The 16,264-nt window shown below is 64.1% G+C and overlaps 2 protein-coding genes and 2 long non-coding RNA genes across 4 annotated transcripts in view; 1 reads left to right on the top strand and 3 right to left on the bottom strand.

Moving 5' to 3' along the window:
• TNNT2 (troponin T2, cardiac type) overlaps nucleotides 1-16,264 on the bottom strand; it is an 89,882-nt gene that overhangs the window by 31,480 nt on the left and 42,138 nt on the right. The window lies entirely within an intron of this gene.
• Nucleotides 6,327-10,163, bottom strand: LOC112318873 (troponin I, slow skeletal muscle-like). Its single transcript, XM_045184571.2, has 6 exons — nucleotides 9,955-10,163; nucleotides 9,384-9,515; nucleotides 8,584-8,673; nucleotides 7,571-7,747; nucleotides 7,214-7,323; nucleotides 6,327-6,546 (listed from the first exon to the last, which is right to left on the bottom strand). Exons 1-5 carry the CDS (start codon nucleotides 10,072-10,074, stop codon nucleotides 7,216-7,218), a joined length of 627 nt encoding a protein of 208 aa, XP_045040506.2. The 5' UTR covers nucleotides 10,075-10,163; the 3' UTR covers nucleotides 6,327-6,546; nucleotides 7,214-7,215.
• LOC123478253 (uncharacterized) lies at nucleotides 9,786-15,899 on the top strand. The gene is made up of 5 exons (XR_006653414.2): nucleotides 9,786-10,002; nucleotides 10,708-10,802; nucleotides 11,705-11,846; nucleotides 13,528-13,774; nucleotides 14,894-15,899. It is a non-coding gene; the product is annotated as an uncharacterized lncRNA (long non-coding RNA).
• LOC139440335 (uncharacterized) lies at nucleotides 11,249-14,339 on the bottom strand. Its single transcript, XR_011650499.1, has 3 exons — nucleotides 14,252-14,339; nucleotides 13,910-14,013; nucleotides 11,249-11,300 (listed from the first exon to the last, which is right to left on the bottom strand). It is a non-coding gene; the product is annotated as an uncharacterized lncRNA (long non-coding RNA).

Here is a 16,264-nt window from a genome sequence, read left to right as displayed (position 1 = left end):
ACGGCTCTGGTCGCAGGGGTCACCATGGGAGCACAGGGTCTTCCAGGGGACCACCAGCTGGGCGGACAGTGAGAAGCCCCTCACCAGTGGATGCTGGGCTCCCTTTAACCTGACAGGTGGGTGACCGGGCTGAGTAGGGGTCCTTGAGGCTGCCGAGGGGCCTTCCAGTTCAGGCCTGACCCCTAGAGGGGTGGGGTTGTACAAAAGGCCAGGGGAGAGAGGGGCCAGCTGGGGGCAGTGGCGTGCAGGCAGGCCAGTAGCCCTGACTGGGGCAGGGAGGGAAGGGAAGGGCCAGTGTGTCCAGGGTGAGGAGCTCCGGCCCAGGTTTTGGATTTGGCCCAAGGAGCTGGCTTGGAGCAGGGAGGGCACCATCCAGAGGACACCAGCCAAGTGGCTCCCATCTCTGCCTGGAGACTCTCCTTTCCCTTGTGCCCCTGAAGCATCTCCCCATCGCATGGGGGAGGCTGGACCACGACTCCTGAGTCCCTCCCATCTGGGACCCTCTGGCCCCAGCTCTGCCTCTGCTTGGCATGGGGGTAGGGGTGGGAGTTGACCCTGGGGGAGGGGAGTGACCCCGGAGTCTCAGCTGTCACCCTCTGCACAGGGGGATGGGTGGGCACCAGTCCATCCCTACATTCCCGAGATGTTTGGCTGAAATTAGATTTCATCTCCAGCTGTTGGTTCTGGGACTCTGCTCCTCCAGAGACACTGAGGAAGTCCTAAAGGAATCTCTCACTGCGGCAGAGCCACCCAAGGCCGGTCTATCCCTGCAGCCAGCCCTCCCAGAACTCCAGTCCGTGTGCCAGGTCTCGGCAGTGCCTCTACCCTCTCCTTCCCGGGATGCGCCTTCCCCTCAGTGGGCACCTGGCCGGGCTCCCGCCTGTGCAGTGGGCCCCTCTCACCAGTGTGGAGCCCACCTGCCCAGCACCTGCCAGTCCCGGCCTCCTGCCAAGCTCCAGGGCCCACCCCCTGACAAATGCCAGGCCAGGGTCCCCAGCCTGGGCTGTGACTCCCAGCAGACAGGACCCCCTGACAGGTCCCGTGGAAGACAGGCAGGGGCCCGATAAGGAGTCAGTATGCAGACAGCAGCCAATGGGAGGTGGGAGGCCAGCATTCCTTGCCCCCCACAGTGGCCCACAGGAGATAATCGGGACACCCACATGCGGGGGGGGGGAGGGGAGTGGGACTCAGAGCCGGGCTCACAACCCCCTGAGGCCCCGGGGGTGGGACTGAGACTGGGGACCCAGTGGGCAAGTGTGAGTGTGTACGTGGCTGTGTGTGTTGGGGAAGGACTGGTGTGCTTGCACAGCTGGAATCAGGGACTCACATTTCATGTGAGTCTCCTGCTCTCCCTCCTGGTCCCCACTCCTGTCCTTGGACCCAGTTCAAGGGCATCTGGTCCGTCATGACTGGCCATTAATAGGTGTTGCCCCTTAAGACTCATCTCAGGACTGGGAGGGGCTGTCTCCCAACCTGGCATAGGTGCCGCCTTCAGCCCCCATGGTGGACAGAGGGCCTGGCCCGCCCCCAGATGCGCAGCTCCAGGGAAGGTGCCCTGAGTGCAGACTCTCGGGCTGCAGCCCCAATGCCAGAGCCACCTGCCCCTACCGCCCAGGGCTGGGCAGTCTGCCCTCACCTGCTCTTGTCCCGCTGTGTGGACGGGCGGGCACGGGGAGCTCAGCCATCCCTCAGAGACAGAGACAAAGGGGCGAAGGAGGGGTGTCCTCGCTCAGGGCACCTGGCTCCAGTCTTCCGGGCCCCTGGGTCCCTCTCTCCAGGCCCCCTTCCCTCTCTGCTGCAGGCACTGGTCACTGTCAGTGCCCACCGGGCGCCTCCTGAACTTCCACATGGGGCCAGCACCCCCCACTCTGTCCCCACCGCCTCCCCTCCCAGAGGCGCCCTCTCCCTCTGTTCTCCCCACACCCCACCCAGGTGTGGAGTCTGAGCTCAGGACTGCAGACACTCACCTGGGGCAGCGTGGGTCCGGGAGCTGGGCTGGCTTGTCCCAAAGTGGAGGGTAGACTGTGGGGCAGCTCGGAGGGGAGGCTTTGAGGGCTGCCGCCCACAGAGACTGGCCGCTAAAAATAGAACAGACCTGCTGGCCCTCCCACCGCCCCCTCCCACCCTCACCTCCCCCTGGCCGACACCACACAGGCTCACACACAGCTGGCCCAAGGACTGCAGACACGTGGGGGGCTCAGAGGACACCCAGATCCTGTGTACACAGAGGTCACCTCTGAGTGACCCCCAGGGAGCCAGGATCCAATGAGGGGAGAGAATGGCCAGGCTGTCCCAAGGGGGCTAGAGCAGGGATGGGACCTGGGGTGGGGGCCACCAGGAGTCCTAGGGCTGCATGGCTGGGGCTGGGGGCTGGGGGACTGTCTCCATGACTGGACACCTGTGTCCTGGAAAAGGAAAAGGGCACACGAGGACCCAAGCCCACATTTCTAGGGACCCCTGTGGTTTTAGCTCGAGACTCCAGCAGGTGTCTGGGGCTGAGCTGGCCTGGACGCTGTCGCCCAAGAGAGACTGAAGGTCAACAGACGTCTTGTGTCCTGGCCACATGGGTCCTTTAGGAATCCAGGTTTCCCGGGGACCAAGGGGCACCCCACACCCCAGGCCTGGACCTCAGTGAGACTGTGTCCCCCTCTCCCACGACCCTTGTCCCCAGCCACTTGTCGACAGGTCTGCACCTGTTTGTGGGGTATTTTTAGGATGGTTGAAGAACACATAATACCCACCCATAGTCAGAGAAAGACAATGCCTGCTATGTTAATCCTGCAGCTATTATTGTCGGACATCTCCTGGTGCTGAACCCAGGCTGGGCCAGGACAAATGGGACACTGGCCCCTATTGGACGCCCAGGAGATGCCTAGCCAGTAGCCGGATGTTAAGGAGCTTCACCAGGCCCTTATTGGTGGGGAGAGCTGGTGGATGTTGTCTAAGGAGATGTACCCAGAGAGCCCAGGGAGGAGTAAGGCCCTGCCCTCCTCTCTGGTGAGGACAGGAAGTGATGAAGGCAGGTTGTGTGGTCCCTCCAGCACCCCAGCCACCATCCCCTCCAGCATCCCCTCCAGCATCCCCTCCAGCATCCCCACCAGCATCCCACCTGCATCCCCTCCAGTATCCCCACCAGCATCTCCTCCATTATCCCCTCCAGCATCCCCCGAGCATCTTCTCCAGCATCCCCCGAGCATCTTCTCCAGCATCCCCACCATGAGCCATCTTCCTGCAGCCCCAGCTCTCACCACCAGGGTGTGCTGCTCTTGTGTGTCCACACACACTTTCAAGTCCATCCTCTCCTAACTCAGCCTCCTCTGCTTTGGCCCCCAGGAGAATCTGAAGCCCCCCTCTGTCCAGACAGTCATCCTGATGTCCTGGGCTCTCACCCGGAAGGAGGTTGTCCTGGGGCTAGAGCCTCAGGAGGGAGCTGTTGTAGGTGGCCATGGGGAAGGAGGACTTACCCTCCTCTTCCTCCTTCCTAGGAATTTTCACCTGGATGGATGGGGGAGGGTCACACAGGCAGTCCTGGCAGCCCCGAGCCCGAGCTGCCACAGGGACGCCAGGTGACCGGGCCCATCCCAGGAGCTGCAGGAGGAGGGGAGGGCGGGGGTAAGAAGGTCCTGGGCCGGCCTCTGCTGTGGGGATGGTGGGCACAGTTCCACAGAGCCAGACGGCCAGGCAGAGTGCCAGGGGAACTTCCAGAAGGACCCAGAGTCTGGGGTCCTGAATCCCTCTCAGCACCAGCAGCCTGCCCCCCCACCCACAGTGCCCCCTGCTCTGACAGTGAGTGGGGGCAGACAGGGAGAGAAGACACGGCCAAAGGCAGCCTGAAGGTGGGAGACGGGAGACAGCACGGGAGCCGCAGATACCTGGGCAGGACTGGGGCGGGGCGGGGAGGCGGCACTGCCAACCTTGAGTGTGATGGGAGGGAGGCTGGCAGTCCTGGGTGGAGGGTGGCATGTCCCTGGCCCTGCTGAGGACAGCTGGCTCTTCCCAGGGAGAGTAGTGGCTTTCTGGCTTCCCTCAGCCACTGGCTGCTCCCTGCGCTGGGGCTGCTCCTAGACCTGCTCCTGGACCTCAGGCTCGGGCTTATTCAAGACCCTGCCCTCGCTGGGACCAGCTTTGTCACTGAGACCACTGACTTCTCAAGGGTAACTTTTTCTCAGACACCATGTCTTTCCTGAACCTCGTGTCTTCCCTGGGGCCTGAGCCAGTCTGTTCCCACGGCTCCTGTGAGCCCCGGGGCGGCAGCTTCTCTGTGGGGCCCTCCATGGTGTGGGGCCTGTCAGAGCCTGGCAGCCTCCGAAATGACTCCTTCCCCGCCTCCCCAGGTGGGTCCTGGCCCAGAGGAGTCTCCCAGGTGTCCTAAGTGTCCCCCAGCTTCCCACCAATACCACAGCTCACCCAAGGGAGCGTGACCGCCCCACGACCTGCTGCCCAGACAGGCGTCCAACCCCACTGAGACACCGGCCCAGCCCTTTCTTGGCCACCCCGGGCGGCATCATCCTCTGGACAGGACACACAGGGAAGGGGGGGCAACACAGGGACGAGGGTTGGTCTCTGGCAGGGAACTCAGTGGGTGCAGTTATGGAAACCCCCACATACAAAAGGAAAAATCAGGGCAGAGAAAGGGGCTTGTTTGACACTGAGGGGCACAATGACACCTGCAGTGTGTGTGTGTGTGTGTGTGTGTGTGTGTGTGTGTGTGAGAGAGAGAGGGGGGGGGGGGCTGGAGACTCTCGGGTGTGACTTCCAACCCAGCTGGTGTGGGGACAGGGATTCCCTGGGATCCCCACTCTGGCCTCTTTGGGGAAGGAGAAGCTGCCCTTTGAAGGCGGGGGTGGGGGTGGGGGATTCCAGAGCCTGACGCCTGTTCTGGCAGCAGAGATGGGGCCCCTTCCCACCGCTGGCCGGAAGTCTTGGGGGCTCGTGGCCTTGACCCGGGGCTTCCCCCAGAGGAAGTGAGCAGTGCACACTGACAAGCGTTTAATGGACAGACAGTGGAGAGAAGTACAAAAGGAGCAACTCTCACCTGGTCTCACCTGGAGACCAGGAAGTTGCACCTGCCTCAGACCCCTGGGCCCCGTGCCCTTCATGACCTTCTCCCTCCCAGGAAGCAGAGCACGGTCGGTCCGCCAGCATCTCCTCTGTGTAACGTCGGCATGCGTGCATGGATTCCTGCACAACCCACGGCCGTTCCCGTCTTCTCGTCACCCCGACGGACACGCTCACTTTCCGCTTTGTCCCATGCCTGTGAGTGTGTGTGTGTGTCCCCTCGAGCACGGCCACTGGGTGTGGTAGGGACAGCGTCTCTGCACGCCTGTCTGCCTTTGTGCCCACTGAGCTGTTTGCAGCAGAGACCCAGGCACATCGCTGCCTCCCCTGACGTGTGCCACCGCTGGTCCCTCGCTGGCTGGCACTGAGCACCCCTGGGTGCCAGACCCTACCCCGGCGAGTAGCTGGCCCTGCACTTTGCACCCGGCTCCTGGCATTTATGGCAGACAATATGCTGGGGGCAGGGGGCAGAGGGCAGAGGGTAGAGGGCAGGATGGGGACACGCGGTGGTGGCAGGGGCTCCTCCTACCCTGGGAGCAGAAGGCCAAGGGGCCCAGGTCAGGGGCCAGACACTTGCTCTGAGGGCTGAGTTCAGCATCTCCAGGACACGCACTGTGGGGGGGGTGGGGGGGTGGACTGCCCCCGTCCCACATCCCCCCCAAAGCTGGCGTCCTCGCTGGGCTTTGGGCCCAGATGTCAGGGAGGTAGAGGAAGGCCCTGACGCAGAGGACAGACTAGGATGGCCCACCCCAGGGGCGGGGCCGGGACCATCCAGGATCCTGGAGGAGATAACTGGGACCAGGGAGGATGCAGGTGAGGAAGCCCTGGGAAAGGCGCCACCTGGTGGCCACCTGGGCACCTGCCCTGTGCCTGAAGGACTGGGCAGTGGGGCTGAGAGCCCCGTGATGGCTCCACCCAGGACAGCCTGGAATGTCCAGCAGCAGCGGGGAAGGTGTCCTGTTGCAGAGGAAGGGGCGGTGGACTCAGGCCGCGTGGGCTCTGGGTGCCCGGGCCCCGCTGGGTGGCTGGAGTCAGAGGGTAAGGGGAGGGGGGGCCGGGGCTGTTTCCAGTCAGGGTGGGGTGAACTGTGCGCCCAGTGGGGCAGGTGTGCTGTGGGAGCCCACCGGGACAGGGCACAGGGTCCCAGGGGCCCTTGGCCACCCCGCTGACCCCTTAGCCCTCATGCTGACCAGGCTGCTCGCTGGCCGGGACAGAGGCAGTGGGGTCACCAAACCCTCTGGCCACAGACTCCCCGAGACGCTGGCAACACTGGGCTTTTAATGGAGAGGCCACCGAGCCTGTGGCCACTCTGCAGGTCAGAGCAGCGAGGACGGAGGGGCACCAGGCTGTGTCCACTGGTGCCAATTCCAGGGGACAGAAATGTCACTCAGGCTGGAGGAGGAGGGGGTGCGGGGGGGCCGGTGGAGGTGGAGAGACATGCAGAGGAAGAAGGACCTTGCAGGGGTCCAGAGCCAGTGCAGCCGTGGCCTGTGGGGGGAGAGTCGGCCATCAGTCCCGGGGACCTGTGTGCACCTGCTGGGTGCCTGTCTTGCCTGCCATGCCCGAGGCCCTGGGGTTCAGCACCCCAGCCACTGCCCACAGCGGCCCCCCCACAGCCTCCATTCAGGGGTCCAGGGCCCCTCCAAGCCCCTCTCTGAGGCTCCATGCGGGGCTCCCTGCTCCCTGGCTGCCGCCTCCAGGGCAGCCATCTCCCCTAATGGGTGTTCACACCCCTGCTGTCCTTAACCTTCACCTCTGACCCCTCCTACACCTCCCACAGCCCCGCTCCCTGGCCCAGCCTGCCTCCCAGAGCATCTCCTGGGGCCTCATTTGCTGCTCTGTCCAGTTTCCCCAGAGGGCGGGAGTCTGTCCTCTCCACACGGAGCCCCACCCCACTTTGGGCAGGACCTGGGGTGCAGGACCCCTTGCAGACTCCCCGGAGCTCAGACTCCCTGAAAGTTGGAGCCCAAGGGCCCTGGCTCAGAGCCCCCTGGAGGGCCGGCCCCACCCCAGGTTCCCTTCAGTGGCGCCAGGTGGATCCGGTCCTTATGCTCCTCGCCCTGCACTGGGCCAGGCGCCCTGCCAGCCTCGTCCTGGGTCCTTGTCACCCTCCAACCCTGGTGGTCCCGACAAGAGGGAACGGGTCTGCAGCTACCTCTACTGGGGGGCCGGGGCCTTGGCAGCATCAAACATCTTCTTCCGGCCCTCCATGCCGGACATGGCCTCCACGTTCTTCCTCCAGTCTCCCACCTCCACAGGCCGCTCCTGTGGGCAGACCCCACGCTCAGAGACGCGCCGGCCTCTCCTCGCTGACCCTCCACAGGGGACCGGGGCTCACAGGCCTGTGCCCACCCAGGACCCACAGCCCAGCCTCACCTCCAGGCCCCACTCCCCCCACTGCTCCCACTCAGCAGCCCAAGGCCGCCTCTTCTGAGAAGCCTGGCCCTGCTAGTTGGGCTCCTTTTCCCTGCATCAGCATCCTGCCTGCCAGGCCCTGTGGGGGAGGCCTCACCTTCTCGGAGTCCTCCTTCTTCACGGACTTCAGGTTGGCCCTCAGGTCCATGGACACGTTGTGCTTGGAGCCCAGCAGCGCACGCAGCATGGCGTCGGCGGAGACGCGGACCCTGCGCAGGGCTGGACGCTTGAACTTCCCGCATTGGTCCAGCACAGTCAGCTTCAGGTTCTTAATCTGCAGAGGGTGAGGGGTCAGCGCTCACTGGAGGGGGCCACCACTGGGCAAGAGCTGCACCCCAGATATTCCAGACGCCCCGGAACATGCAGACGCACCCTCCCTCTGCGAACAGCCGCGTGTTCGTCAATAGGTGAACATTGAGTAAAGGGACAGACGAGGCCGCCTGGCCTCCCTGCCTCGGGGGCCGTGAACAGTGCAGCACCCTGCTCAGAGACAGTGCAGCCTCCTGAGCCCCTCTGCCGAGCTCATCCTCCCCGCCCAGCCTCAGTCTCGCAGGACGGATTAACCCCAGGTCCTCACCCTGGAGGACTTTCCAGGGTGTGACGGCTGGGGAGTTGGCAGACCCACAGATGTCACTGGGACGGAGAAGCAGGCAGTGGCCCTGGGACCTCCCTGTCCCGCTCTGCGTGGCCCGTGCCCTGAGCAGCTGGGGATGGTCAAGGGGGCAGGAGCCGTGGTATGTGTGATCCAGGCCCCTCTGGCCTTCAGTGCCCCCCTGGGGTGCCCAGAACAGCACCAGACTGGTCCGCAGGTGTGAGGGAGGGACAAAGGCACAGGAAGGCCGATCCCACAGGTAGGAAGTCATTCACCAGCACCTGCATCCCCGTGGTGAGTGAGAGGGGCCTCTGTGTCAGATGCAGGAGCGCTTGACCTCAGGAGGACCTCTGTGCCCTCCATCTCTGCCGGCTCCAGCCCCGTAGGGCCCATGTGAAGGGCTCAGGGGCCCACCGAGTCCTGCTGAGCGGCCGCCCAGACCATGCAGAAGTGGCGGGACTCGTTCCACAGCTGCACATCTGCACACCCACACCGCCCGCTGGTCCCCAAAGGCTCACCTCCCTGTTGTTGTGCACGCACTTGGCCTCGATGTCGTACCTCTCCTCGTCCACTGTCTCTGCCTTGGCGTGCAGCTCCCGGCACAGGTCCTGGAAGAGCAGGGTGAGTGGGGGCACAGGAAGTGGGGGACAGGAGTCTCCTGCCTCCCTAACTAGTGCCCCAGGAGCCCCAGCCCCTCTGCTGGGCCAGGGATCCCGACAGGAGCCCCTTCTCTCTGAGGTTGGTGATGTGGACGGCCCAGCGAGGAAGCCTGTGTCTTCCGTTCTGCCGAGGCCTGTTTCCCGGAAAACATTTTCTTATGGTGAAAGTAACAGAGGCTTACCGGGCAAAGTTTGAGAGCTATGTAGCAAATAAAAGTGATAAAATAAAAGTGACTAGAGATGCCACCACTGGGGGTGACGGTGGGTCACGTGTCCCTCCATGTCTTTCTCTGCAGCTGCTGGTATTCAACAGTGACCGGTGTGTGGCCAACATGAAAGCCCCCTCTGGAGGGGAGGACCATATGTCTTGGAGAAGTGGGGCTCCCGAAGTCCTGCCACCTCCCCCTGCAACACCACCCGCATCATCCACATCTGCCCGCCTCTGTCCACCCCGTCCGCACGGGGCACGGACTCCGCCCAGCTGGGAAGCCTCTGTTCCCGCGGCTGGTACGACCAACGGGCTCTAACCCCACCACGATCCGGGAATTGAACCAGTAAAAGCTGCTCCTAGATTGCAGAGCTGGGAGCCCTGTGAGGTGAGAAGCCTGCCACCTGGTCCCTGGACTCTCCCCAGCTCCACCCCCAGCTGCCAAGCTCACCTGCAGGGCACTGAGGGACAGGCCACGGGTCTGCAGGGTGGGGACACGCTCCGCCAGGTAGCGGGACTTCTCTGCCTCTCGCTCCTCCTGCTCCTGGTCCCAGCACTCCTTGGCCTTGGCCAGCATCAGGCTCTGGGCAGGACGGGGCTGGTCAGCCAGGGCCGGGCCCCGGCTCCTCCCCACCACCAGGCCTGAGGGGAAGGTGGACCCCCAGCTGGGCTGGCTCTGGTCTCAGTGGGCTGTGCGGGCTCCCTGTTCTCACACCCTGGGAGCCTGGGACCAGGACAGGACAGCTGAGTGTGGCAGTGTGTGAGTGGGCCGTGTGAGGACAGACACCCTGGGGACCACACACCATCGGGGTCCCCAGGCCTGATTTTCCTCCTAGGCTCCTTCTGCCCGCTTCTGTCCACCCTGCCCACAGCCTCCTAAGAGGAACTCTTACCTAAATGGAGCCAGTCCCTCGGCCCCGTCATGGCCTGCCACCCTGGCCTCCCACCCTGCTGCTGCTCACTGCTACCTCTCAGGACCCACAGACCCAGGGGACCACCTCAGAACCTGGCTGCAAGCTCACCTTCAGCAGGAGTTTGCGGGAGGCAGAGATCTTGGATTTTCTCTGCAGGTGAGAAGGGGAGGACAGGTGAGGCTGAGGCTGCAGAACCAAACACCCTGGCCAGGCCAGGGTGACTGTCATCCCCAGAATCCTGGCCTGAGGGTCCCTTCAAAGCCCCTCACTGTGACTGGGCCAGAACTCCCAGAGTCAGAGAGGGCGATGGTGGCAGCTCCCTGGGCCCAGAGGCCGAGCCCTGGCTGGGATCTGGCTCTGCTGGGGCTGGTCACCTGCCAGGCACTGGGGGCACGTGGCCTCTGGGGGCACCGCCTTGCTCATCTGCAGACGAGGACGCTGAGCACCCCAACTGCATGCAGAGTTATCACAGCGAACAGCCCCAGAGAGGCGCTCTGGATGCTAATGCCCGATACCTGGGCGGGACAGGCTCTCAGAGTGGGTCACCTGGGTTCAGTGCTGGTGAGGGTGCAGGGCAAGGAGAGGGTGCTGAGTCACAGCCAGCTCTGCTGCCCTCACAGCCCCAGGGTCACCTTCCTGTGACCCTGTTCACTGGGTACCCTTCCCCAGACCCTGAGAAGCCCGTGGTCCAAAATCTATACCCACAGATTCTATTCTGGGAATTTGCTAAGCCACTGAGCACCGCCTCCTGCCCCGGGTCGTGACCCAAGCTCGCCCTCCTGTCCCCCAATGCCCACCCACCTCCACCATCCTGAGTCTTAACCCAGACAGAGCTACCCACACTGACTCACCTCGCTTCAGGCATCCGTCACAGAAGGACCAGGGAAAGAGCAGAAGGCAGAGAGGGCACGTTATTCCCGCAGCCGCATCCACGGGTGGGCAGCTCATGCACAGAGGTGAGGTGACATCGGGGCCCGGGAAGGCCCCGCCCTCAGGGAGGGGACCAGTCCAGGGTCCCCTCGGGGCTTGCTGGACGGGGCTTCCCATGCCAGGGGGGTGGGGTGGAAGGTCAGGGAAGCCCGGACTGGGGGCCTGGCAGCGAGAAGCTTCACTCCTGGGCTGGCAGGTAGGGCCCCAGCATCATCCATCTACTGGTGCATGTGATTGATTGGATCGGAGCAGACGGACAGACGCTGGAACAGGCCGGGAAGGTCTTCCCCAGGCAGCCTGAGCACTTGAGTCCTGCTCGAAGGCCCGGAGGAATTGGGGGACACGGGGCACCCCGGCACTGAGGACTGCTTCCGTTTTAGGATCCAGCCTTCTGGGGACCGGACTCGGGGGGGAGCTGATGAAGCCCAAGTCTGGGGGTGAATCCCGCTGGGAGTGGGGAGCCTGCAGAGCCCGAGCGGGGTGGGCGTACTTACACTTCCGGCATGGTGGCGGCGGGGCAGCACCTGGGGGCGTGGAGGACTCATTAGTGGGGGGACTCACAGCCCAGCGCCCCAACCAGGCAGGGAGCGAGAGCCAGACCCCAGGAAGAAACGCCCAGGCAGAATGGATTGCAGTGGGTGGGACGGGGTGAAGCCTGTGCGTCTCTGCAGGGGGCCATTCCCGCTCCTCACAGTGTAGTTGTGCCGGGGGTCACCCCGACCGAGTGGGGCTGCACCCGGGCAGGGGCCGAGAGGAGGCCCTGGTGGAGTCTGAGCTGGCGGGAGGCGGGCGGACCTGTGTCTCCCCTGGTCTTCGCGCTGACTGGCCCCAGGCCAGTGGGCCTCCCTGCAAAACCAGGGGCTGGAGAAGTCGATTTCCACTTCACACTTAGCTCTTGACCCTTGTTTGACCCGAATGTTCCTTGTAGCTCAAATAATCCATCCTTGAGAGTGGACGGCTCTGGTCGCAGGGGTCACCATGGGAGCACAGGGTCTTCCAGGGGACCACCAGCTGGGCGGACAGTGAGAAGCCCCTCACCAGTGGATGCTGGGCTCCCTTTAACCTGACAGGTGGGTGACCGGGCTGAGTAGGGGTCCTTGAGGCTGCCGAGGGGCCTTCCAGTTCAGGCCTGACCCCTAGAGGGGTGGGGTTGTGCAAAAGGCCAGGGGAGAGAGGGGCCAGCTGGGGGCAGTGGCGTGCAGGCAGGCCAGTAGCCCTGACTGGGGCAGGGAGGGAAGGGAAGGGCCAGTGTGTCCAGGGTGAGGAGCTCCGGCCCAGGTTTTGGATTTGGCCCAAGGAGCTGGCTTGGAGCAGGGAGGGCACCATCCAGAGGACACCAGCCAAGTGGCTCCCATCTCTGCCTGGAGACTCTCCTTTCCCTTGTGCCCCTGAAGCATCTCCCCATCGCATGGGGGAGGCTGGACCACGACTCCTGAGTCCCTCCCATCTGGGACCCTCTGGCCCCAGCTCTGCCTCTGCTTGGCATGGGGGTAGGGGTGGGAGTTGACCCTGGGGGAGGGGAGTGACCCCGGAGTCTCAGCTGTCACCCTCTGCACAGGGGGATGGGTGGGCACCAGTCCATCCCTACATTCCCAAGATGTTTGGCTGAAATTAGATTTCATCTCCAGCTGTTGGTTCTGGGACTCTGCTCCTCCAGAGACACTGAGGAAGTCCTAAAGGAATCTCTCACTGCGGCAGAGCCACCCAAGGCCGGTCTATCCCTGCAGCCAGCCCTCCCAGAACTCCAGTCCGTGTGCCAGGTCTCGGCAGTGCCTCTACCCTCTCCTTCCCGGGATGCGCCTTCCCCTCAGTGGGCACCTGGCCGGGCTCCCGCCTGTGCAGAGGGCCCCTCTCACCAGTGTGGGGCCCACCTGCCCAGCCCCCTCCAGTCCCGGACTTCTGCCAAGCTCCAGGGCCCGCCCCCTGACAAATGCCAGGCCAGGGTCCCCAGCCTGGGCTGTGACTCCCAGCAGACAGGACCCCCTGACAGGTCCTGTGGAAGACAGGCAGGGGCCCGATAAGGAGTCAGCATGCAGACAGCAGCCAATGGGAGGTGGGAGGCCAGCATTCCTTGCCCCCCACAGTGGCCCACAGGAGATAATCGGGACACCCACAGGCGGGGGGGAGGGGAGTGGGACTCAGAGCCGGGCTCACAACCCCCTGAGGCCCCGGGGGTGGGACTGAGACTGTGGGACCCAGTGGGCAAGTGTGTGTGTACGTGGCTGTGTGTGTTGGGGAAGGACTGGTGTGCTTGCACAGCTGGAATCAGGGACTCGCATTTCAAGTGAGTCTGCTGCTCTCCCTCCTGGTCCCCACCCCTGTCCTTGGACCCAGTTCAGGGGCATCTGGTCCGTCATGACTGGCCATTAACAGGTGTTGCTCCTTAAGACTCATCTCAGGACTGGGAGGGGCTGTCTCCCAACCTGGCACAGTTGCCGCCTTCAGCCCCCATGGTGGACAGAGGGCCTGGCCCGCCCCCAGATGCGCAGCTCCAGGGAAGGTGCCCTGAGTGCAGACTCTCAGGCTGCAGCCCCGATGCCAGAGCCACCTGCCCCTACCGCCCAGGGCTGGGCAGTCTGCCCTCACCTGCTCTTGTCCCGCTGTGTGGACGGGCGGGCACGGGGAGCTCAGCCATCCCTCAGAGACAGAGACAAAGGGGCAAAGGAGGGGTGTCCTCGCTCAGGGCACCTGGCTCCAGTCTTCCGGGCCCCTGGGTCCCTCTCTCCAGGCCCCCTTTCCTCTCTGCTGCAGGCACTGGTCACTGTCAGTGCCCACCGGGCGCCTCCTGAACTTCCACATGGGGCCAGCACCCCCCACTCTGTCCCCACGGCCGCCCCTCCCGGAGACGCCCTCTCCCTCCCGGGACCTGCTGGGATGGATGCCCTCGGTAAAGACAAGCCAACTCCGCTGTGCCCTGGACTCCTGGAGCCACTGGGGAGGAGCTCTACTCTGGGTCCGTCCCTCCTGGTGGACGGGGCCCTCCTCTGGACGAGTCCCTGTAAGTGGGTTCAGGGGGCTGCTCCCCCCAAGACCCTGCTGAGTCAGCATGTCAGTCCTTCTCCACCTCTGAGCCCTCCGTCTCTGATGTCCCGCCCAGGTGTGGGGTCTGAGGCCCAGGACTGCAGACACTCACCTGGGGCAGCGTGGGTCCGGGAGCTGGGCTGGCTTGTCCCAAAGTGGAGGGCAGACTGTGGGGCAGCTCGGAGGGGAGGCTTTGAGGGCTGCGGCCCACAGAGACTGGCCGGTAAAAATAGAACAGGCCTGCTGGCCCTCCCACCGCCCCCTCCCACCCTCACGTCCCCCCGACCAACACCACACACACACAGCAGGTCTGGGGCTGCAGACACATGGGGGGGTGAGAATGGCCAGGCTGACCCGCGGGGGCTGGGGCAGCGATGGGACCAGGTGGAGGCACCAGAATCCTGGCACCACAGGGCTGGGGGCTGGGGGCTGGGACTGTCTCCATGAACAATACCTCTGTCACGGGAAAGGAAAAGGGCCTCGGTGAGATGTGTCCCCTCTCCCGCTGCCCTTTGTCCAGCCACACTTGCACAGGTCTGCACCTGTTTGCAGGGTATTTTTAGGGTGTTGGATGACACATGATAACCACCCAATAGTCAGGGAAAGACAATGCCCACTATGTTGATCCTGCGGCTATTATTGTCGGGCCTCACCCGAGCTGGACCCAGGCTGGGCCAGGACAAGCGGGACACTGGCCCCTCCTGGAGGCCCGGGAGCGGCCTGGCCGGCCGCTGGACATTAGGGAACTCCACCAGGGCCTCATTGTGGGGGAGCGCTGAGGGACGGTGTGTAGGGAGAGGCACTCACAGTGCCCAGGGAGTGGTCAGTGGGAGGCCCAGCCACGGCGACTCTGAGGCTCTGGCAGGTCTGCTCGGGGAAGCCTCTGCTGGACGGCTGCCTGGGAGGGAGGACAGGGTCCGGCTGTCCTGGGAGCTGGGCCAGCTGGGGGGGACCACGTGGGACTCCCAAGCCAGGAGGAGCCAGAGGGCAGCTGGGGTCAGAGAAGGAATCGGGGGGCTGGGCTGAGACCACAGGTGTTCGTGGTATTGGTTATGATGACGTCTATGAGTTGGACAAGAGCTTTCTTGTAACACAGGAATACGCACACAAAAACTGAATTCTCTGCATGGGTCAGCCTGCTTCTCGAGAAGGAAAGACGGACAGAGCAGACTGACTGACACATGAACAGTAGGCGGTCAGACGCGCCCGGAACCTGGGGTGAACAGGAGCCCCTCCGTGCGGGGAATCGCAGACTCTGGGGGTCTCGGGTGCAGTTCCTGCCCAGGCGCTGCTGGGGCAGAGTGGGGGCAGAGTCCCTGTCCCCAGTCCAGAGTCCCCTCCCAGGACGTGGGAGGCCACGGGCAGGGAAGCAAGTGTCTAGCCAGGGAAGCTGAGCCTGGTAAGGCCGTGGGTGTGGAGTCAGGGCCCCATCCCTCTGCGGCCCGCACCTGTCAGCCCTGCTGCCTGGCACTGGGTGGGAAGCGAGGAGCCCAAATTAGCCAGTGACCAGACTCAGCAGCATCTGTCTTCCAGGCTCCAGTCCTGCTGGGGCCATGGCCTCAGAGACAGTGGCCTCAGCCCCCTCTGCCGCCTCCTGCACCTCCAACTGAAGCCCCCTCCCCCACTGCTCCAGAGCCAGGTTTCCTGTGGCTGAGTTCTGGGTGGAGGCCCAACGTCCTCGCCCCTCAATTCTGTGCCACAAAGGGGCTCACCGCTCGGGCCTGGGGCGTGGGAGACACAGCCCAGGGACACTCACACCACACTGGCTGGAGTGACGTTCCCAGCTGAGCCCTCTGGAGCCCCCCCCACCACCTGTGACCCAGGCAGCCCGCGGGCCCAGCCAGCAGGCAGCTAGGAGCTGAGGAAGGACCCCCCCAGTGCCTGCGGGGAACCCCTGACAGAGGTTCGCTCGCCAGCGTCCCCCGGAGGCAGGTACTGTTCTTAACCATGTTCTGGGAAGGAGGAAACAGGCTCAGGATGGCTAAGCAACCCCCCTCAGGGCCCACAGCTAAGGGGCTGGCGGGGCCTAAGCAGCCCTGGACACCTGGCCCAGAGCACAGGCTCCGCCAGCCGCTGGTGGGATTTCAGCCAGCGCAGCAGCCTCCCCTGGGACCTTGGAATGAACCTCAAACTCATTGTGACACCAAAACTCTGCGTGATGCTTTGAGTGACTGATTCTCTGCGAAGCTCACTGCCATCGGTTTGGCTGTGTAAACAGAGGGTGTTAGTGTCATTTTCAGGCTGAGAACCGGGAGGAGGCGGCCTGGGTGGGGCCAGGGGTGAATGAGTGGCAGCTCGAAGGGCCAGCTGGAGCGGGAGAAGAGGGAGGGCGGGCCTGGTCAAAGCCACCTCCCTCCCCCCCCCCCCCCCGCCCCCGCAACTTCCTCCCACACCCACCCCAACCCTGTAGCCTCACTTTTGCCTGGAGCTGCCCGCCCTTCAGCTCTGCCCTGCCCACCTTGTCCCA

The sequence above is a fragment of the Desmodus rotundus genome, chromosome 10 (assembly GCF_022682495.2).
Source record: "Desmodus rotundus isolate HL8 chromosome 10, HLdesRot8A.1, whole genome shotgun sequence".
In the NCBI taxonomy this organism is placed as follows: Eukaryota; Metazoa; Chordata; class Mammalia; order Chiroptera; family Phyllostomidae; genus Desmodus; species Desmodus rotundus.
This window is presented reverse-complemented; position numbering and strand designations above follow the sequence as displayed.

Excerpts from the sequence above, each read along its gene's own strand:
- LOC112318873 (XM_045184571.2), bottom strand. The coding sequence starts at position 10,074 with ATGACAGTCACCCTGGCCTGGCCAGGGTGTTTGGTTCTGCAGCCTCAG. Across the intron at positions 9,516-9,954 it reads CCCGCAAACTCCTGCTGAAG|AGCCTGATGCTGGCCAAGGC; the intron begins GTGAGCTTGCAG and ends CGTCCTGCCCAG. Across the intron at positions 7,324-7,570 it reads AGAAGGAGGACTCCGAGAAG|GAGCGGCCTGTGGAGGTGGG; the intron begins GTGAGGCCTCCC and ends GTCTGCCCACAG.